Below are 24,884 nucleotides of genomic sequence, written 5' to 3'. Positions count from 1 at the left end.
GATTGACTTGATGATGGGCACTGGCATGTTTAAAAAGTTTGCCTGAATTTGTGATGTGAGGGCGAATAGTTGTGCTCAAGAATGCAAGAAAATTTCCATATAGTTACAACCTTGATAGCATGTTATGTGAAAGAATCCATATGGCAACACCTTACAAATTTCTGTTCGTATACTAAGTGGCGAATCCAGTTCTTGGAAAAAATAGCAATTTTAATTACGATCATGAAGAAAAAATAATATAACATCAACTGGAAATAAATTGCAACTACAATATGCCACTGCTGATGTAAAGTCCTCAGGTATGGACTATATGCATGAATAATTAACCAGAGATAAATTGCAGGGCATATGATACCTACAGATCTGAAGCCAGAAAGGCTACTGAAATAAAAGAATGACTTTAGGGTTGGTATTGCCTTTAAAAAACAATTTACACAGTTCTTAGAATTTTGAGTTAGCTTGAGGACTTTGACAACCTATACCATCTATTTTTGTTAGCATCCTCTAATAAAAGAATCAAGAGATCATGTTTTAGTCTTCATAACTGAGCTGGGAAATCCGCACATTTATTGTCTTCCCCATAATAAAAAATAGTATATCCCATTCCAAACATGTATTTACATCAGCCAGATGTTTTAAAAATCTGTAGAATTGCCATTTGGTGAAACCTGGAGTCAGGATTCACTATAGTTCCTTCACAAAGCAAGATCTGACAGTTTTTACAGCATCATTGATAAAATCGTACAGGATAAATAGCAGCTACAGTACCTGAAAATAGAAGAGAAAATTTGCAGTTTCAGATACTAATGAAAACCTTAAAACAATACAAAGTTGCTATAATAAATGGGACTAGTAATTCACAAGCAGCTTAAGAAAACAGTTGCATGTATTCTTACAGAATAGAAAGGTGAAAAGAAAAGAAGGTAATTGCTGCGGCACGGAAAGTTGATTTGTAACCATATTTGTTGCCATTCAAAAATATCACAAGAATGCAATCTTATATATCAAAAAGTGACCCAACCATTACTCCATAGGACTGCCAACAATTAAATAATGGATAAATTATTATGAAGTAAAGAACATTGAATTTTAGGGAAACCCTTGGAATTCTAACTTGGGTTTCTTACTAAATAATTAGAAAGAGAAGTCTTGTTTCTCCTCTTAGGAGTTGGAAACTATATACATAAACATGACATTTGTTTACTGGTTTGAGACAAACACAGCTCAGAGACAAGAGAAGTACCTGTGCTGACTTCTCAATGTTTGCACTCGAGATCGTGACGCAGATTTTTTGCTGGAATACCTAAATGAAAGATTAAATCAGCATCAAGCGCATACAACACAATTATTACTATGCTAAAGTAAAGTGTGCAAACCTCTTTAAAATGATCCAACTCTGGCCGTAGTTCAGCCTCAATAGTTTCTGATTTCAGCTGCACATCATGAGAAACTAGCAAATGGTCCTTTAGTTTACTAAGTACCTGAAAACAACCATTGAATTATGCAAAGAAAAGATGCTTCTGTTCTTTACTAGATAAAACTGATAAATAACCATCTATAGCCTCTCCTGTGTACAGGTAAGTAAAACAACTGTGATAATAATCAGCAGATGGTCCATGTGTAAAGTTTGGGACTCAGCATAAGTAGCAAGACGACGACCGATTTCTTTAACATGCATAATAACTATCAAGGAGAGCTTTTTCATTCCCTTAGTAGCCAGAATCTTTTACCCAGGGTGATGCACCTACTTCGGAATTTTCTTGGAATCTCAAACCTGACACGATTCCTAAGTGCTTCCTTATTGAAACTGTTTCTAAAGTGTCCACTTCCCTGCACCGTCTCCCACATCTACTTCCAATTGTGGAGACTAAGATCATTTCTTTGATTTAAGTATTGGATATGTAAAACCAAGTCCTTGATAATAGGACTGGAAGACTCCACCAAGGACGTCTTTGACCTTGGGCACCTTCAACTGGTCTGTATCAGCGAGATTCTTAAAAACACAGACTCAGTATTGAAAAACATTCATTCTGAGGTATAGTCCCAAAACAGAAGTGGTAGAGATCCTTGAGGTATTTTAAGTACTAATGGTCCTATCCACCTATCAACTCGAGTTTCCAGGTAGAACTTTGTCATGGTATCAGAGCCATGATCCCTCTTACCTTCTGATGGCTCCACACCCCACTTTAATCCATGTGTTGCCGCTCCCTCCAGGTTCCCTCCTTCAGGCTCTACACATGAGAGGGGTGTTAAGAAATAGTCCCACATTATAAGTGGAAGGGATCCTTGTGGTGTTTGAGTACTCATGGGTCCACCTATCAACTCGATTTTGTGAGTCAGACTTTATCAATTCAAACATTCTCCTTTCTTTGATTGGTAGGTAACATATGTTCAAGTGTGGGATCTTAAGTAGATGAAGAACAAGAAAGCAAATACAAAACAAAGCATGGACCGACACCATAAATAGTGACACTGGAAGACAAAGATGATGAGAGAAAAGTTCTCCTCAACATTACGCTGATATCTCATTTTTCCCAATAGAATTCCCTAATCATTCTTATCGAGTCTTTTTGTTCTTATATTACTTGTCCAATTTATGCGCTGGAATGCCATTGAAAGCACTTGACAGGAACTTCAAAAGCCACGAGGTCATATTCTCAAAAAAATCCACAAGTTCCAATGTGATTCAATCAAGTCAAGCCACAAAACATCAATGCCAGTCCAAGGAACTCTTCAATGCCTGGCAGCCTTTGAAGATAATAATGTATGTTGTAGTTCAGAAATACTTTCTCATTCCAGTGGCATCCAGTAAGGAAAACAATAATTCTCAGGCTGATACCTTAATACACTACCATGCAGAACAGCATAACAGGAAAAAATGATTTTATGCTCCACTAGGGAAACAGGTCAACCTAGAATAGAACATGGCATGAGAAGCATACAACATAAAGACTATACAACCTGGGTTTTGTGTTTTAAGTGGCCATGGTACACGTACACCTGGGTATTACAGTATGCCAAGAGCATCATCGCCCTAGCATTTCCCATCAATGGTTCAGATATAAAGCATGACTTGAAGTTGAGAACAGATTTTATGACCGGTTTACAACTGTACACTTCAGATATTGGTGCAAAATTCCTAGCAAAGGCAAATATTGTCAAGAGAGGGCTTGCTATGAAACCTGTTATGGCCAATTGGTTGTTAGGAACATCTATGTTATTATCCACAGTTAAATCTCATGCAAACAAAGAGGCAACCCTTCAAACCCCCCTAGACTTAGAAAGAGTCTAGACAAAAGAGAAAGATGACTTTTGATGTAGGAAGCCATGAGCATAGATGAGTCTCCAATTGGTTGAGCAAATGGTAAGCAAATTATCTTGTAATGAGAAGGGTCAGGTGTGGATTCCACATTGTGTCTGTGTACCAATCTGTGCACCTGTGTCAGTCTGAGTTCACCTTCACATGTTCCAGCATAACTAAGTAATAATTTAACCAAAATACAGTAATGAAGCGAAAAAGGTGATGGCTGTATATAATTTTTCAAGTAAAAGTTGAAAAATTATCAAAACAATGTTGCTCCTAGTGAGGTTCAAATCCATCCAAACACATACCAGTTTAAAAACACCACCAGTATGAAAAATTTCCAGTCCTTGAAATATCACGCATTGGCATTTTTGTAGGGCTAGAGAAATCCGCATAATTGCACAAAGAACTCTAATCTTCTTTTTCATCTGGAAACAAGAAATGACAATGAAATCACTATAGCCATTCTAGTAAATCGATGTATAATTGTATGGAGCACTAAAAAGAAAGTGAAATGAAGTTAATGAAGAGAGAAGAATAGAAGTGCAACAATAGGAGTTTTATCTAAGGAACCTGAGTACATGCCTTGCCATATATGCAGTGTCAGAAATCCAACTTGGCATTATTTTATATGAAAAGTTAATTATATTACAAATACTCTTTTCTTCATCTGTTTAGTTTAGTTACATAGTACAGTGTACTTATGCAGAACCTTGCTCATGCAATAACTTGCTTTACAATGCACTTGTATAATTTATAAAGGACTTTAAATGTGACTGATGTTCTAATAAGTAGATCGATGTCAAACTCCTGCTTCAGCTTATCAGTTTGAAGAGAACATTATTTGCTCAAATTCAGAGTTCACATAGAATAGCCAAGTTCCAGGCACATCTCTGTTTCTTTGTTTCTCCTTCTTTGAGAATAATGGTGGGGGCACCATTTCAAAGAAATGATGTGAGAATTACCCAAAACACTTGAAGTACCTCCCAGGGTTTGGACCTAGAACCACTTCCACATGAAGGAGTTCAGTCTCATCTACAGCTCAGTCCACTAAAAGCACATTTTTTTGCAGATATGTTCATCACCAGTGGGACATTTATTAAGGACAAGAACCACAAGTACACATGAAGTAAATGTTCCTGAATGTGACATAAAAAGTAGCATATCAAGTACTTATGTCAAAGTTATGGACTAAATAAATAAAATTAGGAAAGAAAAATGTAGACAACTGTATATGTTTGCATCATAAAGTCTCATCATTGTAATGTCTAAATATCATAAAAATGCAGGACTCCGCATGAGCTAGCCCTGATCAGGGTCTACAATTATGCACAAAGAATGTTGGACAAAGACAAATAAAAAATGTACAGACTGAAAGGTAAAAATCAGATTTTAGTACAGACAATAGATGAACATGAACTTTAAACTTTGATTATGTCCTGCCACATATGCAACAACTAAAAGATGGTATGTAAATAAATTGGGACTAGATGCTCCAATGCTAGAAAGGAAAAGTCAAAACATGAGACCATGTGAAGAACAAATACAGAGAGATACCTCCTCTGAACATTCTTTTAGAGAGCCCTGATCAGCTCTTGGAAACTTTTTCCGGTGAAATCTAGCAAGTAGAGCAACAATCTGTGAATTGACAGAAAGCTATTTTCAATAAAATGTAGTTATATTGATCACCAAGGATTGAGATCATCTGCAATGAGTACCTCTATCTCTTCAGAACTGTAACCATGAAGATGCACACCATTCTGTAGAACATATGAAGTTTTTAGGTGGCAAAGACTGCATATTGTTCTGTAATTTAAATATCATTACAAAAATAAGATATTCCATGTTCAGCAATGAGTACCAAGAGTAACATAATGGTTTAAGGTTCACATTTCTATGGAATCAACAACTAGTGAGCTCAAAAGAAAAGGTATGAGACCTTCTTGCTTTTATATTTGTCTACCTTAAAACAAACAAATAGATACATGATTCGTTCTATGAAGGGCTGCTTTCTTCTATAACCAAACTGTGTCCAAAATTAAAGTGATTTAGATATATCCATCCCTGTAGTCTTAATTTAGGGTGTCCTCTGTAATAGTAAAGCAGGGTGGAAGAATACTTAGATAAATACAAAGAGACAACTGCCAAGATTCCTTAGTCAATAATTGCCTATTATAGTGGTCCAAATGCATCAGATAGGACAGTTAGGATTCATCTGGTTCTAGCTGAACATCACTCAGATAGTTCAATGCAGCATTGCCCATGCCAGAACACCTTTGGATAATAAGTTCAGAATTAAATATGATTTTTTCCATATCTACTGATCAAGTCAATCACGTCAGATTAAAATCCTAGAGCACAAGTACAATCAGAGAAGATCCTTGTCATGCTGGGCATGAACCTGACTAAAACATTTGGAGCATTGAGCAAAGTATTAACTCTTGAATCACAAGTTGCTTAAAATTCTTAGAGATGCATACCTAATGGCGCGTTTATTAATTTTTCTTCATGAGATGTGGTATTTGATCATTAAAAAAAAATAAGAGCAGATTTGGGAACAAAAAAGGAGTAGCTAAACACCTTCTTTATAATAAAATCAAAATCATGTCATTTTCAATGAGAATACGTTTTAATATTTTAATCTTAATTATCTAGTATGATCCATAATACCTCTAAGGAAAGAGATAAATGATCTAACATGAAAAATTTGCTGTTACCGCTTTGTGAGTTCATTAGGATGTTAACCCTAGACAAATGAGATCTTTTCAACTCGGTATGCTTCATTGATTCGCTCACAAAGAAAGCTTCGTTGAATAAAGTTGGCTTCCTCAATCCTTACTACAATATTAGGAAGCAAAATACTGAACTTACAAATTCTCTTTGTTTCCTACTACAAGATATATAAAGATAATTGAGCAAGTTATATCTAGATGCATACTCTTTGAAAATCAGGTCCTAAAGCAAGTACCTTGATTATCTTGTATGAGCGTTTGTGATAGCCCTTCTTGTCGATGAGTAGTCCAATATTATGAAGCAAGATTGCAGCTTCGAGGTACTCAAAATCTTTTTCATCCAAACAAATTGCAGCTTTACTCAAGCAATTCGTGAGGTCATCACATCTTCTAATACCATCAAAAAGCTCCTGGTTTCAAGCATTCACTTCTTGTATGTCATATTGAAAGATAAACAGAAATTCGGAACTAAAGCTTCAAGTAAGAATCTTAAGGGGAAGAAAAAAATGATACCTTGGCAATGCCAACACACCGTGCAGCCAATTTCATCCTGTTATCACTGTCAAATCTCATTGCAAGGCCGATCACTGATTGCCAACGAACATTAGCATTCACATCAAAATCCATGCACTCGCTTGCAAGCATCTCAGAGATAACCCCTTCCCCCAGTGCATACCCAGAGACCTCCATATTCTCAATGCCAAGAGCTTCAAAGATTTCCAGCAACAAGACACCGCCAGCAACTATAAACTCCCCTCTCTTCTTTGAAAACCCTAATCTCCTCACTCCCTTCACGTCTCCCAACCCCAATCCAAGAAGCTTGTCAACAAGAAGCCTCAACTCCTCTCGACTGAACCTCCACTCCCTGCTGAATTCTCTGCTGCTCATAAGATCGTCGTAGCCACTAAGAAAGATCGCCCTTTCTATCGACCGGATAGTTCCCGAGGACCCGACGGCAACCTCGAATCCGAGCTCCCTGATCTTGATGAGTGGCGATTGGCGGAGTGCCGACCGGATGTGGCGGCGGAGATCATCCAAAGTTCCATTTTTGATGAAGGATTCGGTCAGAGAAACGTGTCCTAGGTTCAGGGAGGTCGCGAATTGAACCTCCCCGCGCTTCCCGACGACGAATTCGGTAGAACCCCCGCCGATGTCAACGGTGAGCACGGATTTCCCGTAGACGGGGAGGAATTGGAGGACGCCGAGGTAGATAAGTCGGGCCTCCTCCTCGCCGGAGAGGACTTCGACATCGAGGCCAAGGTCAGAGCGGACGATAGAGAGGAGGTCGGCGCGGTTGGGGGCGTCGCGGACGGCAGAGGTGGCGACGAGACGGGGAGGGCCGTGGAGGGGGAGGGGCCGGAGGGCGGCGTCGAAGGAGCGAAGGGCGGCGAGGGCACGGAGGAGGGTGTCGGGGGAAAGGGAGCCGTCGGGGAGGCGGCCGCGACCGAGGAGGACGGGCTCCTTGAGGCGGTCGAGGGCGAGGAGGCGGCCGGAGGGGAGGGCGCAGGCGACGAGGAGCTTGAAGGAGTTCGTGCCCACGTCCACGGCGGCGAGGAGGCGGTGGTGGGGCGCCGTCGCGGCCTCCATGGGCGGCGGAGGTGGCCGCTGGGGTGCCGGAGGGGGTGCGTCCGGAGAGGAAGTTTGGGGAGTCGTTAATGTATAATACGGACGGTATCGGGGGCGGGAACATACGAAGCGGGATGATCTGGAGCGTCGACCGGGGGGTCGAGGATTGAGCGGACGGTGATCTTGGAGTATGGTGAGATGAGGCTGGCGTGGATGCTTGGCTTTCGGTGCTTAAGTGTATGCTGGTCCAGCGAAATGTGGACTCTCCAGAGCAGTTAGGGTCTGGTTTTGGGTGCCGTCGCGGTGATTTTTATCTATTACTAGAAAAAAAAAAAAAGTTCAAAAAAAAAAAAAATCTCTGCCTTCCTAATGGTGATTATTATCCATTACTTGAGAGAGAGAGAGAGAGAGAGAGAGAGAGAGAGAGAGAGAGAGAGAGAGAGAGAGAGAGAGAGAGCTCTAAAAAAAAGAGCATTTCATATGAATTTACAAACACCTTCCTGCATATTCAATTGTATTATAAAATCAATCTTATATTTTATGAACTGTTACAACGTTATCCACCCTCTTCCTAATTTCGATCAAAGCTTGCCAGCGATTCTTACTTGTCAGCTGACATAGAGGTAATTAGAAGATAATTGAATCTAGACATCATCATCACCCTCATGAATAAAACCCACCTCCGAGTTCTGACCCTAACTCCATCTCCTCCTCCAACCCTTCTTCCTATGATGGCTACACACCATTGCCACCCCCGTCCTCCTCTTCTCTTTTCCTCTCTTCATTTTCTTTTTTCTCCCCTCTCTTTCCTCCTCTTCTCCATTAGAAGAGGGTGAGGGAGAGAAATTTGACATCTATATATGTTTTTAAATTTGAGACTAAATTTAATATTTTGGAGTGGTTTTGGTTATTGAAGAATATTTGAGTGGTGCTAAATTTTGCAAAACAGTACATAAACTATAGTTGTTTGGTGCTATAGTGAAAGTAAAATTTTTAAAACAAGATAAAGTTATAAATTCTGCAGAAATCTCATGAAATCCTTTACGTAGATACATATGGGGTGGTCTAATTTATAGATGTTGTTTATCTTAATAAACTATTATCATGGAGCCATCATTGAAAGTTTATAGCCCATCTTTATCTAATATAAAGCATATAAGCTCGTTGTCCAATCTCTAAAAGGATTTTCTTTATCTAATGAAAAACTGAGAGATGGAGAAATATCTGTTGCTCTCCTAACTCATCGGTGAGTATCATTATGTCTGCCTTTATCCCACTCACAAAGCAAACATACATGCAGAATCTGACATTTTGGTCATGTCATCCTTTAACTAATTAAAGTCTAGCTACTTTTCAATATATTTGATGGTATATTAATTTTTTGTTTATAGTTTATGACTAAGATTTTAATCAATTTTTTTTCTTTTTTTGAAAAAAAAATTAATCAGTTTGCATTAAATTTCAACTTATCCCCAAGCCCCCTCTCCACATGCTTACTTTTCTAGTTTTCTTTTCTTTTTGGCAAACCAAGAACTAGTGGTAGGCCAGTTAGACAATGGTCACATACTGATGCTAGGAACCAAATACTCATGAGAGTCTCTTGTCTCGGTATTGGAAAGTAGGCCGATATTGGAAGAAGGGATTTAAAGAAGATGGGTGTCGATACCTGAAAGAGACAACTATCCAACAATTAGAAAAGAATCCGTATAAATGTTAAGTTAAAATTTTGAGAAGAGACCCTCCACCAATTCAATAATAAGTATCTTTCTTATTTTACCTTTTAATTATCCTTATCATTTATTTTAGAGTTCATAATTCTTAGTTCGTAGATTTGTGATTCATAGTCACCACTTCCTTCCACAAGAAGACGGCATTTTAGTAGCAAAAGTTTTTGAAGATCAAAGCAGCAATACCCGCTATTATGTACCCTTTTCGATATGGTATGCCTGCATACTTATCCAACCCAATTATTGACCTGTTTTCTATCCATCTCACCAATAAGAACAAGCAACAGTTTCGGGCATTAGCTCGGATGGTATCACCTCTCGCCTCCTATATGGGATGATGGCTATTTGATACTCTCATTCCAGCTTCAGACCTAATCTATCCACTGGACAATGTTCTAGCCTATATGGGATATCCCAATGCCTTCCCTATCTGAAAAAGGAGGAAGAAGAAATTATGGCATGCATAGAATTAATCCACCTTCTTCTTCTTTTTTTTAATTTTTGCTGCCTCCTATTAGTTCTAGACGCAAAAGAATATTTTTCTTCCGCTGCATAATCTTCCTTACCATAATTTTGATTGGGAGATTAGCGTTCCAAATTTGAGCTGGAAAAGGTGAGTGGGGAGTGGCTCGGACGACATTGTCAGGTGACATGGTGGGCTTTAGATCTGCAAGAGATCTACGGGGTAGGGCTAGCTTTAATGCATGGTTGGGCGATGAGGATGATCATGCCCCGGGTGTGAAAATTTCCCTTTTTCTTTGGAGGAGTACGTCTTGGATCTCTCAAGTATATCATACTTAGAGACATGCTTGGGGTTAAATGAGAAGTTACAGATTATTGTGGGTCAAGGCCCTATTTGGAAAGCTCCAAAATGGAGCTTGAGAAAGCTAAAATAGATTCGCGAAATTTTTACTAAACACTTTTTTTTATCCAAAAGTATTTTTGAAGGATCAAAAAATACCTTTTAGCCATTCAAAAACTCCTCCAAATGAGGCCTAAATAAAAAGTCACACTGGTAATGGCCAGGTGAACTTCTCATGTGCAATTAACAAGCACCTCAAAGCATTTTCTAGTTTCTAAAACCACATCCATACGTTACAAATGCTGTGAGAAATCTGCATACAGTTTTAAAAAATTTGTTATGCAATGTAGAGATTTAAGGTGTTTTTTTTTTCTTTCTTTCCCTCTTAAATAATAAGGTTCTAGATGATTACAAATCAACTCAAACCTTACATCATCCACACTAGAATAAAGGAGAATCTGCAGACTGCCTTTTTAAATTGATAAACTAAAACAAGCTTTATAAATTAAACTTTTATTTAAACGAGAATGACGACCTGAGTGATTTTATCTTCAAAATGCCCCTTTCTTTTATTCATTCAAGGACTACCGTGAGGACCCGTCCTGGCGGCTCAACTTCACCAAGAGGGACACCACGGATTTTCCTTCGGGATTCCAAAAGGCTAGTTTGTGGATTTTGTGAAAACAACCCCCGGCCTCTTAGAATTTTTTTTTTTTATGTAGCTTTTTGTAAATTTGAACTCTGTTGATGGCTCTCTTGCTCGCCTCAGCACGGCATCAATAGGGCAGGGTGCAGAGAATGCGAAACTTGGAGATGAAGTAGAACTTTTGACAGTGTTGATTTGCAAGGGCAAGAATAACCAGACTTCTAAAAATTCTACATCCCACTTAAAAAAATTCTACAACAATCTTAGCTTTGGCAATAACATTTCGCTAGTAGTACGAGTAAAATCTCATCAAACCTGGCCAAATCCGAATTTAGACCAAGAAACCAATCAATCACCAGGTCAAGATTCTAAAGTACTCCTCTCTCTCTATCTCTCTTTATCTAGAATAAAATAGACTTGTCATGCATCTAGCACGAATGGGACCACCATGCAATCCTGGAAATGATTCTAAAGTAGCTTTCTTCAAAACAAAGTTTCATGAACAACCTTTAGGAATTTCTCATCAAAAAAGGTGGGGAAAAACAAGGTGCTGCATAACCAAATATTCAAAATAGCCATCTAATCAGATATTTCAAACCAAAATACAAAAAGGAAACGTTGTTTTTGTAAGTTTAAGAAATCATTGCCATGTAACAGGCCAGGAACCAATCGCTGGGAAAGATTAAAAAAAGGAACAAATAACAAAGGAGAATACCAAAGGGAGGAACCTTCTCTATGCAACCAACAACAAAAGAACAATAGCAACGTTGTTTATGCTGCCAACACCAATCTTAAGTCACCCAATCTACATAGTTTGAATTCAATGTAACTGCATGCAATTATATTTTACATGCCTAAAATACCAAATGGTAAAAGCCCTCTTTGTCAATTCCACAAGTTCTCTTTCAAAGAAAACTACCAGTCATATCTTTGTGATTTCAAAAACATATCTACTAAGGGATGGAAGATGCTAATTTGTTACAAACAGAGTAGAAACTGTATGCCACGAGCGTTTGGAATCACAGGTCTAGCACCATGACTTGATCGATACATTATCCAACTAGAAAAAGAGGCATTTACAGAACCAGAAAACTCTCACCTCCTAAATGTATTGTAATGGGAGATAAAAAACCAGTAGTCAGGATGATCTACTTGTCGAAGGCGAAGCCATTCATCGGCAGCTTGCAGCAACGAGCTTGCTAGCTGCCGCTCATGCAGTCCATCGGACATCCAAATTGAACCCCTGAGCTTGTATGAAGCAAGCCCAAAGGCACGCAATGGTAACTTTGTAGACATTGCAGTCGAGCTGTTGACATTCCTTATACTACAGGAGCCAGCAGCCTCCATATGAGCAACACTGGTATCTGCCAAAAAAAAAAAAAAAAATCAAACATCAAAACTCTGACACATGAAACAGCATGAGCCCAAACATCTCAACGTAGATGCTACTCTCTCACTTCAGAAGACGAGGTGACGATCTACCTGGCGCTCTTAAAATAAAATTGTTTGGAGAAAGATGGTTATGAAGGACATGCATTTACTACAGAACCCTCTCAGTGTATTCTTTCAAAATAGACTTATAAGAGAGGATTTTATGGAGCTGTAAATGAAATCCCTACTCTAGGCTTACCCTAATTATTACAGAATTGAAACCTAAGTTGCCTCCAGGGTCATCCTCTGGTAAGCATCTCCTCTCTTTTATAATTGACTTGTGGATTACTCTCCATTTGGAAAATAAACAGTCACAGAGGTGTGAACATGGGAGAGCAAGGGAGTGCTTTTACAAACCCTATATGTGTGTGCGTGTCATCAAAAACAATGTCTCATGATATTACTTCATCAAAGAATAATATGCATTTGCATGTTCTTAACGGTAGTGCTTGCTTCATTCATGTGATTCAGCCTTTGCATATGGAGTCTCATCAGGTCTGAAATATTAGTTATAATTGATTAAATTGTAAGATATATTTCTACCCTTTTGTATGCATTGGAAAAGTGGTTAAAAGACACTTACCTTTAGGAGGTGTAGCTAGTGAGTGGAACGTCAAAAAGCACGCATCCAGATCCTTTAATGTCGGTCCTGTTGGTATCCTATATATCGGGTACCTGCAACAAAAACATTGTACACAGAGATCAGGTGTACATACATTATGAATTATGCTTTACCGGTGAAGGAAGGTTACTGAACAGATCATCCAGAACAGAAATATATAGCAGCATGTAGCCTCTACAAAGTGGCTGCCGGAGAAAGATGATTATCAAGGCTGTCAATAGAGTAATGAAAATCGTACCATGCAACAGACATCCAACTACATTGAAGCAGATCACAGCTCTTGTATGTCTTCAGCTCTGTAAATTTACTTGCAAGAACAGATATCTGCAAAACATGTCCGTGTCAGATGGATGCATTAATGGTTAATCTGTTAACTACTTAAGATTAAACTTGCCTTGTCAGCTAACGGTTCTCTTCCATATGGTGGATCCCTCTCTAGGTATTCGAATACTGGGAGGATCGCTGGATTGCAAGCCTCACTGTCATTGCTTAGAAAGCCTTCCTGGCCCATGCTGCTTGTAGTCCCCAAGGACGCCATTCTTTCCCTTAACTGGTCAGCTTCACTCTCGCTACTGCCCTCACTGCTAGTATCCATGTAAGGTTCCCCATCACTTTCCTCACCAGGCCGCCTTAAAATGGGCAAGAGATAGTATAAATATATGACACCGTCAAGACCAAGCAATCATATCAAATTTCGTATTCTTGCATGCACAGCACTTAATGTTTTAGCATCATGACAAAAATGAAAAAAAAATGTTTCAAGTTACTCTAACAAGACATATGCTGCTTTGTGACACCAAATTGAGAAATTTTTTACTTAGTCCTGTAACAGTCTTTCTAAATAAAAATCGATGCGCATGAATATCACACTCATGTACGTGAGTCCGATTAAGTTTTTGATTCCAATATCTATCTAATCTGCTTCACCTAATATTCAGGTACATGATCAACTATTCATGTATTTTCATTTGAAAAAAAAAGCATTAGGGAACACAGAAGAGCAACTATAAAGTAAATTCTCCTTCAGCTTGCTTCTGCATAATATAAGTCTGCTTAATTGGACACCAGTGTCCAGATATTGTGGTAGCTTGGAACGCAGTTTTTTTTTATTGGAACTGAATTTCTATTCTGTTATCCTTTACTTGACATTTTATCAACTATATATCCACTGCATTTCAAGTCAGAACTATTAAAAACAATATAGTAGATCATGATCTATCCCAAAAGAACTTTTCCAGCATGCTCATGTCATCTGTCTTTATAATGAAAATTGTATACCACAAGTATACTTTGGTTATCAGTGTTCGTGCTAATTATTTGCACATAAGTGTATCTTCCACTTCTCTAATACCGTAAAATTTCCTGCCAATTTCTTTTTATATTTTAAGTGCAGAAGGAATGAAGGGAAATTATCTCACATTTTTATTGAACTTGCAACAAGATGGATCCAAATTAAACATTTCTTATTTTACCCATGAAAAGAAGATGAAGCTATATTTTACATAGCATCGCAAATATAGTGCTTTAGTAATTCAAATTGTAATGAAAATGAGTAAAAAGCCTGCTTTCTCAAATACCTAGCATCAGGAGATATCTTATATGATAGCAGTTGCGAGTGGGTCTTGTGATGTTATATTTAATACCTAGTCAGGCATACTACATAATAGGTCATAAATATTGAGTCCATAAGATGTAGGTTTTTTTTGCATGTATACCCTCCTAAATATACAAAATTGCATTAATGCCCTCGTAAATTACTATTTGCATGTATATCCTTCTTTTTTTCTTTTTTGCATATGTACCCGTACCATTTAACGTCGTTAAAAAATAAACATCTTAAAATTAAAATAACTGAAATACCCTTATGGGTAGATGTGCAAAAAAATACTATAAATGTTTACACGCAAATAGCAACTTTTTGAGGGTATTCATGCAATTTTTCATATTTAGAAGGATATACATTCAAAAAATCTATTAAAAAAATTAAAATTCAGCTGAAATTTGCAAAGTCTTTTATAATTCAGTTGGATCGATAAGTCAAAAAAAACCCGACTCATATTGTCGTTTTTTTAAGATCTTGACTTGGTCGAGTTGAAATATTTGGTGATCATTTTAGTAATGCTATTTTTCATTTGATTTTGGTATAATAATCATTATTGAATCTATGGCATCTACATATCTTTCTTTATTTATAAAAGATTAAAGCATATCAAATTTAAATTAATTATAGATGCTTAGATTAGTATAATATTTTTTAGTGATTTGTATATGTTGGGTTGTTTGTTTTTGAGGCAAAAATTTCATAAAAGCAATATGATTTATCCTATAAGAGTTGATATTAATATGATTTAATCTTTTTTGTTATCTTTTTTTATTAATGAATTATCTTTATTGAATTTTGATCATTTTTTATTGGACTTTTTTAAGTGTATACCCTCCTAAATATGCGTAATTGCATAAATATTCTCACAAAGTTGCTATTTGCATGTATATCTATAAAAAATTTTTTTCATGTCTACCTGTAAGGGTATTTTAGTTATTTTAATTTTAAATCGTTTATTTTTTAACGACATTAGATGGTTTGGGTATATATATATATATATATATATATATATATAAGTAAAAAAAGGGTATACAAGAAAAATAAGTATTTTATGAGGATATACATACAAATAGCAATTTTATGAGGGTATTCATACAATTTTATATATTTTGGAGGCTATATATGCAAAAACCCCTAAGATGTATTAAGGGTGAAGAGAAAGGAATGCAAAATTTGTGAATTTAAGAAACATCAAGAAGCAGAGAAAACAATTTAAAAACTATTTACAGGAAGTAGAAGACATCAACAACAGTAAGGCATGCAAGATGATACAGCAGAACCAGAGCTCAGAAAGCAAAAACAGAAGGGCCTGCTGATCTAGTGATCTACCCCGAACAGCCTGTGGATGTATTTCCTGGTATCAATATAGGTAGACAATTGAGAGATATTGCAGACAAAGCACAGAAAATACAATGCACATAATCAGAATGACCCATAGGTAGCACGAACATGGAACAAATCTGGGTCTGAGAACAGGGAAATGACACTTTGAAAATACACTTAAAAAGAAGGAATTTGTAGAAAAGTATATATTTTAAAGTTCCTTGAATATTTTAAAATTTGAAACTTAAAATTAGGTAGTGATGTTGACATGTCGTTATATGAGGGACTCTAGGTATGCCACTTTTTTTTGGTTGCTTGAATGACAATCAATGGCAGTCTTTAACAAGGACAGGAAATACTAGTAAATCCAAAACAAAATATTTTGGTCTTGATATAATAACATAGCTGACTAAAAAGAAGGTGAATTAGCTGTAAAGCATGTACCAGAGTATGAATGTGGCACTTTGAGGTAAAGAAGGCATCTACGAATAAGAAAACCTTGAATATAAAAAGATGTAGGCTAGATCAACTAAAACATGGAAGAAATCTTCCACTTTGGCATTGAATTGGATATAACCACAACTTTGAGCTAGAGATGAATCAAAGTCCAAGACACATATTGAGATCAATGCTCTAATCTTTATGACATGTATCAAGGTGTATCACAAACTCCAGTTGTCTGATGATAGCATCAAGTAAACAAATACTCTTCTTCTAGGAATTCTGACCTATTCTGTATTTGCAGACGGACTCTTAGATCCCTTAATAAGCACATCTGCCATCTCATTGGCATTCATATAAGCATGATTGCCACAAATATTAATAACATCAATGATCTAAATAAGATTTAAGAACTCCTATGATTTACATTTCCCCTAACTTAGGATCTCATATTATGACATTCATAAATTTAGGTGCCATTTGGCATCACTTTAATTTTTTTATTTTCAGAAATAAAAAAAATTGTTTCTGTTTTTTCTCATTTTCAAAAATATAAATCTTTTTGGTATAATTAGTTATTTTAAAAACAAAAATAGCAATGGCAGCGAAGATCATGGTAGTAGCAGTGGAGGCAGTGGAGGTAGCGGTGTGTTGGTTACTGAGAGGCACCAATGATGTCAGCGGTTGTCATGGAGATGGCGACTGTAGTTATAGCGACAATGATGGTGGAGGAGTTCGCTATGTGGTAAAGCTCACGATGGTAGCAGCAGCGGTCAGGGTGGCAGCAATGGCAACAGTGGTTGCAATGGCGGCACGGTGGTAGAGGTGGCAGTGGTTGTGGAGGAGGTTTTGGAGGTGGTGGTAAAGTATGAGTTTCTTGTTTTTTAAAATATTGAAAGTAAGAATTTCTTACTTTCATCATTTCTAGCATCAAACATGTCTTTTTGTCTCGATTTCTGGAATTTTGTTTTTAAACCTGAAAAACAATAAATAAGGGCAATGCCAAACAGGCCCTAGTATCAAAAATCAAGTGTTTTACTCTCTTTTTTTCAAAAACATGATGGTTATTTACCCTGGCTCAAGTTTGAATCCAAGATCTCTCACTTAGTGAGAAAGGTATCAACAAACTAAGCTAAAAGTTGTTGATCTAACAAAACATAAAACTCCATGACATCGATGGCATTTATTTGACTACATAAAAGGCATGCCTCATGAACACCTTGCTATCGTCCACATCCAACATTCCATGGATGTTTGTATGAGCGTGAGTGCACAAGGTGCCACATAAATCGGTAGCATCCCTAATCTACTTTAGTTATAAAAGAAGCATCAATAATTCTCCCTTATCTAACCTAAATATAACAAACTTGAATTCACTTACCGCAATGGAATCACCATCAGAAAATCAAAAGCTTCTTTGAGACATCTAGCATTCACCTCATCATATCTCTTCAACAAGTAGTCCAAGTAAAGAGAGCATCCACTGTTTTAAGGATCTAGATCTCAAAATGAGATTCCATTGAGGTTCTATTGGAGTATATAATTCAAGGGAGGATTGCATGTTGTAATTAAAATGGTGGCCATGTCAAAGTCACCGATAATCATTATGCTACATCAGAATCAATGTTCATAATTTTTCTTTGATTGGAAAGCAGATGCAAAGTAATTCAATACTCCTTACAATGATCTTAATAATCTCCAACAAAAAGAGTAGACATATATCCACTGTAAATGCTCCACAACCTTGTTCTATCCACTATAAACGCCCAAGAACCTTGTTCTCAGGTCTCCACATGAATCTCATATACAGCTCCACTATTCCGAGAGAAATAAATAATGTATAGTGGTTTCTGCTGTTCGTCATTTTATGTATGCACTCATTGTTTGAATCTGACATCTTTAGGTATTTCTGCAGTAAGCTCCGTCTATAACTGGGATTTTGTTTAACTCAAAGAAAGGCTGGATTTAGGGGATGAATTGATTTCAGATTAAGTATGAAAAAAATGTTCCAGAGATGGAAGGGAATTACATCCCAACTCAGTTGTCCTGCCTCTCATTTTCAATTAAGAATCTGTACCACAGGAATGCAATAATTTCTTTTTCATTTGAACAAAATTTGGTAAAGGGAAAACACACTTTAACGCTTCCCAAGAAAAGAGGGATTCGAGAACATCAGAATTTTTAGCTAATTGACTAGTTAAACAAGGTATATAAGACTATCCATATTGTATTAGCTAAAAGAACTACTGCATTGTTTAGACGGTGACAGCTCCTAATTATAGTGTTTTTGGCAGGGAGATCCTTCTGGGAAGTTTCTTGGAGACACATAATTGTGCTATGATGCTAGACATTCAAGCAGAACTTATCGTTGTCCATAGACTGATCTTGAAAAGCATATAATGAGATTGTCCGGGATGGTCTTGTTCTATCAGCATCATGATTTAAAAGGATGTAGATGGGATGGACTTGCACATGTATTTTATCAGCATTTTATCTAATCACAATCTAAATGCTATATTTCCATAGCAGCAGCTTGAGACAATATATCTGTCTTTGAAATTATAACCTTTAGTGTCCAGCACTCTTAGTAGGTTTTGGTTCAAGGACTTGCCTCAAAGGTTTTTGTAATTCTTTAAGCAGGTCTGTAACCATCAACTGTTTACCATTTTTTGATTAAATTTTAGTATTTTGCCAAGAAAAATATATGTCTCTTAATAGTTCAATAGTTCTTCTTAGATGTTTTGCCTGCTACAAAGTCTACAAGCTGACTAGAGGAAGGTGCAAAAAAGGTGAACATGATAATCACTTTGTATTGTTCAAAAATCTATGAGATAACTTGAGTATGAGCGCAGATAGGATGGAAAAGATGGCAGTCATGTTGTCTTTAGTGGCAGTAATGCAAACAACAATGTGAATATCACATATTAAATTATTGGGCTCGAGGGTCCATCTACAAAGAGAAGACCAGCTAATTTGCATCAAGTTAAAACATCAACTTTTATCCCCACACTTAACATCAGCACATCCAACCAACAAAGCAAGCAATGCAACTTAAATGTCCAAAACAACCTTACTTAAGCTCTTGCCACTAACAATTCCTGAGCAACATAACAGAGATATCCTTCTACAAACCTCTCTCAACATAAACCTCTAGCCTACAACCGTTGGCTTTGGTTGACATGACGATGGTTCTAGTCTACCCACTCTAATAACCAAACTAATCAATATTTGAGAATTCATCATATGAGAAAAAGAAGAACAAGTTCTAGCATCTCTTGTCCCAGGATAGAGCACAAATAAGGGTATCCCATGGCAGATGTCAGAAGCCTCATAGACGTTTGGCTTTATATAACAAGATTAGAATATTAAAAAAAAATATCACATCAAAACAATAGGTGAATAGATTAAAAAAAATTATCTTATCAAAATAATCAAAAAATAGATGGACCAATAGATAAAGATGACAAATAAAAAAGGGAGGAGAGAGATGATGAATTAGAAAGAAGCAAAGCATAAAAGGATAGGGAAAGCTTTAAATATGTGAAGAACATATAGGGTATGAGAATGGGAGAAAAAGAAGTGAAAATGATGACAAAGAATGAAAGAAACTAAAACATGAAAGAGAGAACCATCTAACTAAAGAATTGATTACCAAATTTTGCAGAGCATCTTACAACAAGAAATCTAAATCAATGTTGAAAACAATATTAACAACGAGAGAGTTCCCGCAACTGCAACTATAGTGTTAAAAACAAAAAAAAACTCTTTAACACAGACACTACTCAAAATAGAATCCATATAGACAAAAAAAGCAATTTTCTTTTTCAAAAATAAATTCCTAAATATTGAATCTTTAAACTCCAACAAAGAGATAATAACAAGTTGCATCTCTCAAGATTTTGCCAATACCCTTTCTTATCCTAAATATTGAATATAAAAACGAAAAATACAAACAATATCCCGAACTATCCTCCCACACCACCAAGCCCTAAGACCCTCCCCATAAACCCAAAAACAACTCCTAAAATTCCACCAACCTGACTTCCCATTTGAAGCATGCCCACCACTCCAGGCCTAACAAACAGAGAGATACACACTTATAGATATAGAAAAGAGAGAGAGGGAAGGCCAAAATATTTCCCTCCTCACTTAGATACTCTATCCTATTGGTCTAGCACCCAACAGCAAACATACAATAAACCCTCCCTGCAGAATTTCACTATCCTACTAAACTAACAAACCACTTGCCACTCGCCACCACTTTCTACTCATAAGCCTCCTAATAAAGAAAAGCTAAAGAAGATAATAAAGTCAAACTTCAAAAAGTTAAACCAGATCATGTAAGTATTAGGATGCCAACCACTGAAATGAAGAACTAGTGAAAATGTTATCTTACAGGAAGTTCATCCCTTCAACATATTAATATAGCCATCCTTCCATCCACTCCACAAGATGAAGATGAAAAATGATATCCATGCCAACAGCAATCTAACATGCATAATAACCATAACCAAGGAAAAAAAAGGGTTCCCCTTCGTTCTTAGAGGTTGCAGGGTTAACTCATCCACTAGCTGCCACTCATCCACCAATTATGGACCAGACATGGACCAAAAAAATAGAAATGAGTTGGCGCCCGGTTCTGTTCAAACCCCAACAACAGATCCACAATAGTTTGATTTCACAAAAAAAGGAAATGGCAAAAGAGACTTAGAAATAGAGAAAGCTGGGGTGAGTCTTAATGAAGTAACAGCTTTCTTGCATGGTTCCATCTACTAAATGTCAAAGATTTTGGAAGAGCATTAAAAGATGGATATTTATAAGATATGGCACTATAAAACGAACTTGCAATAATCCATGTGTAGCACTACTTCTTCAATATACTTTTAGTTGATAAAGGACATGGTAGATGTTACGAACATAACCCTAGGGTCACAAACTCCAAGTTGCACTTATATGTGTCTTCTTGATGTAGATGTCTTGAGATACAGTAAAATGGAGGTAAAAAACAAGGTCAGACTATTTGAGGTAATAATGGCCTTTTCCATTAATTACTTACTTTGGGTTTGAGCTGGTTTCTTTTGGGAATCGCACGGCATAGTAAAATATGATTGTTGGTCAAATTACATGAAAATCAATGCAGGAGTTCAGCTTAAAGTTACAACACAGGTTAACGTACTTCATTGTCATTTACAAAAAGTTTTCTTTCTTTTCTTTTTTTTTTTCTTTTTTTTTTTTTTTTTTTGCAACGTTCACAAGAAACACTTTAAGAAAGAGATAGTGTTCTAATAATCATGATGATGAAAATGACGAACACTTGCAGGACTTGAGATAATGCCTTTGATCCTTCTACAATATGCAGCAAGAATACAATGAAAAACAGGTCTACATGCCTACAAAACTAGAAGCTATTGTGGCAGCATAGCCAAATATAAAAATTCAAGACAGGTAATAGATGTGCTGAAGCATGCTCCAGAATATTCAAGTTAGCAGCCAAGCTTCACGATTGGGCAGACTTAATGACATCTATCAGTGATGCTCACAAACATCTCAACAAAAAATAGGTTAGCCCACTGACCATGACTATAATTTTCTCTATAATGAAGCTGAGTGAGGTTTAGATATTTTCTGCATCCACATTATGGAACAAGAGGATAAACAAAAGTGTTGTAAATCAACCATGACACGACTAAGGAAGCTATAGACACACATAAGAGGGTCAAAGCATGCATGACGCCTGCATTGTAGGCAAGAAGTGGGCAAGAAAAAGGATACAACAACAACAACAACAAAAAAAATAAATTACCAAATTATACCCAGCATTAGCAGCACCAGTAACAAAACTGTAACAACAGTGCTTGAACATCTCAAGAATCACACTGAGCATTGGACTTTTAAATTCTGTTAGACATAATTAGTATGATTTGATAAAATTTAATGCATCAAAAAAAAATCTATTTTTTTATCAATGTTAATTCATTAAACAGAACAGACTTGATGAAAAACTGCAAACTCGAGAAGCTGCCACATGAAGAACGTCATTACATGACAGGCCATCATTTTGAAAGATGCAAATTTCATACCTCAATCTTATGGAGGGCCTCGACGGGTCAGCATAAAGCTGGATGGCAGAGAGGTAAGGCACATAATATTGAACAACACAGTCACTGCCATTTAACACCAGCGGCACTCCAGCACCATAAGCACTCCACTCCTTGAACGACTCCCAAAGATCTCCAAGGCAAAAGTAAGGCTGTGATTTTTCGTAGTTCCTCCACCCGCTCACGCTCGTCCCCCTTACGCTCGTCTGCCACAGGCCAGGTCTCCAACTAGTCAAACAATCAGATCATACAAACCCTACCCCCACCCGAAAAACAAAATCAACTTCCTCACCTTGGGGAGGTACTGAATGGGGACGACAGGAGTTGTGGACTCCAGAAACCGGTCAAGATTTCCAGCAGGAGGCAGTGGCCGGGGCGGGGAAGAAGAGGAAGAGGAAGAAACCGAGGGTTTCGAGGATGACTCGTCCAATTCGGCCCGGTTCTCGGCCACCTCAATTGGCGGCGGCGAGAGCACAAGGGACAGCCGGGCCTTCGGCCTCGCCGGCCGCTGCGGCAGCGATTGCTGCTGCTGTTGCTGCTGTTGCTGCTGCTGTTGCTGGAGCTTCTGCTGCTCAAGCTGCCGCCTGACCGCCGGCGGGTTGTAGAAGCGATCGACGCCGTGGCCACGGGCCGACGACGACGACGATGAGGAGGAGGACAAACCCCCGGAGCCCGCCATCGGACGTCGAATTGGAGGAATTCGAAGCCTGTAAAAGGGGTTGCGAAACCCTAGATTTGGGGGCGAGGCAATCGCCTTTCAAAGCTCTCGAGGTCGGTAATGGCGATCGGGGAATTAGGGTTTTGGATCTGGAGGAGAAAGTGCCGGTGACGGGGCGCCTGTGGTTCTCCGCCTCCCGTTCCCTTATTTTACCCCTCCTATTCTATTCTCTTATTTATTCTTTTCGTAAGGAAATTTCGCGGTCCCGTCACCGTTGGTGTCGATTACCCTCAGTCCTCGCGGTAGACGGATGCCGGCTGGCCCGTTTCAAATTTCTCTGCGCTTGAGTAGAATCTCTCATCTCAACCGTCCATCCCGGGCGCCGCCTTCGGCTCTCCGACGGAGGATCAAGATACGGCATAATTAAAAATATACGGAAGTACGTAAGTTAGATAAAAATGAAGATATTTTGCTTTAAAATATTATTTTGACTAGTTTCGTGACCTTCGTCCACGTGTTAAGTTCGACGGTGGATGTCCATCGTACCCTTTTCGTTTATCGCGATGATATCGATATCCTGAGGGTTACGTTTCGTTTCTAGAAGATGCCGGACATATCTGATCTGGAGTCAATCAGACGGTTCTAATAGGGAGCGGTTCTTGTTTCGTATTTCAACTGGAACGTAGAAACTACTACAGTAAAATTAATGTGAGGTCCAAACAATGGTGGCAACGAGTGGCTGCCAGTTATTTCACACGTCGATTCCAAAGATGGAGTTACAAGTTATCTAGGCAGGTCTTCGATATACGCGGCAGGTATTGCAGGCCAATTTGATCATTTTGGATGGCGATTCGGCCACAGTTATCGGATAGATTCGGAGGGGGACGAGGGGTAAGAACACGGACCACCCCCTGATCCGGGACATAGGGATGATGATGATGAGGGATAGGGTGGCCTTACAGGCCAAGTATGTATTTAGAGAAGCCAACGAGACGGCCGACTGGGTGGCTGCCTACGCGGCCCATCACTCAGAGTGAAGGGTGGCAATCGGGTCGGGTCGAACATAAACGGGTTGGGTCAGATGCAGGTCGGATCAAAAAATCATAAACCTGATCCCGACCTATTTATAAACAGGTCAGGAATTACAACCTGAACCTGTTATGTTTAATAGGTAACCCGACCCGTTAAATAGGTAACCTACTAACCTGTTTGCCCTCCTCTTTCTCCGCTGCCTCTAGGAATGCCTTTCCTGCTCCTTGTCATCGACCTTGGGATTATTTTTCAGTGGCTTTCTATCGAATTCCGGTCCTTTCTCGATCAAATGCCGGGCAATGACGTCCTTCAGGTACAAAAGGTCTTTCTTTTTTCGCAGCTTTGGGCTTCTCCTCCCCCTCTTCTTCATTGGAGGAGTATATTTTTGCATCCTTTTGGAGGACAATGGGGTCCTTCTTTCGAACCCTGACAAGGGCATCAAAGAACTGGAGGTCCCCTTTTAGCAAAAAAAAAAAAAAAAAAAACTGGAGGTCCTTCTTATTGGAGTCGACGAGATCGTCGTTACCATTGTCGGACGAGGACTCGTCCTTGTCGAAGTCTTCAGAGTTGTCGACAAGGTCGCGCTTCTTGAGCTCCTCGTACCTCTAGAGAGCCTCCCGCTTCTTGTTGTGCTCCAATCGTCGGGCGTACTGCTTGTCGCCCTCGATCTTGGAGAGGTAGACGTCCTCGGTGCCCGGATCGCAGGAGTGGAAGAGATCGATCCCCATCGCGGAGTGGAGATATGGATCTAGGGTTTGATCCCCATCGCGGAGCAGAAAAGGATATGCGAGCCAGAGCTAGGGTTTGATCTCTTAACAATCGATCGAACTTCATTCATCCATCTGCACGGATCTCAAAGCAGCTAAAATATATCTACGGGTTTTCATATATTAAACGGG

General features: G+C 38.3%; 2 protein-coding genes across 3 annotated transcripts; both read right to left on the bottom strand.

Moving 5' to 3' along the window:
• Positions 1 to 387: 387 nt before the first annotated feature.
• Positions 388 to 7,712, bottom strand: LOC103699733 (exopolyphosphatase). 2 transcript variants are annotated; one of them, XM_039116312.1, is made up of 8 exons: positions 6,550 to 7,712; positions 6,273 to 6,446; positions 5,023 to 5,064; positions 4,862 to 4,942; positions 3,613 to 3,732; positions 1,377 to 1,481; positions 1,244 to 1,294; positions 388 to 768 (listed from the first exon to the last, which is right to left on the bottom strand). In XM_039116312.1, exons 1-8 carry the CDS (start codon positions 7,621 to 7,623, stop codon positions 760 to 762), a joined length of 1,656 nt encoding a protein of 551 aa, XP_038972240.1. In that variant the 5' UTR covers positions 7,624 to 7,712; the 3' UTR covers positions 388 to 759. The 2 variants fall into 2 exon arrangements, with proteins under 2 accessions (XP_038972240.1, XP_038972239.1); XM_039116311.1 differs by having other exon boundaries at positions 1,244 to 1,303; positions 6,550 to 7,706.
• Positions 7,713 to 11,482: 3,770 nt separating this feature from the next.
• LOC120104708 lies at positions 11,483 to 23,175 on the bottom strand. Its single transcript, XM_039116310.1, has 6 exons — positions 22,588 to 23,175; positions 22,278 to 22,501; positions 13,225 to 13,459; positions 13,069 to 13,154; positions 12,792 to 12,883; positions 11,483 to 12,141 (listed from the first exon to the last, which is right to left on the bottom strand). The coding sequence occupies exons 1-6, from the start codon at positions 22,972 to 22,974 to the stop codon at positions 11,873 to 11,875; spliced, it is 1,293 nt and encodes a 430-aa protein (XP_038972238.1). The 5' UTR covers positions 22,975 to 23,175; the 3' UTR covers positions 11,483 to 11,872.
• Between the last annotated feature and the right edge of the window lie 1,709 nt (positions 23,176 to 24,884).

The sequence above is a fragment of the Phoenix dactylifera genome, unplaced genomic scaffold, assembly GCF_009389715.1.
Source record: "Phoenix dactylifera cultivar Barhee BC4 unplaced genomic scaffold, palm_55x_up_171113_PBpolish2nd_filt_p 000077F, whole genome shotgun sequence".
Classification (NCBI taxonomy): Eukaryota; Viridiplantae; Streptophyta; class Magnoliopsida; order Arecales; family Arecaceae; genus Phoenix; species Phoenix dactylifera.
This window is presented reverse-complemented; position numbering and strand designations above follow the sequence as displayed.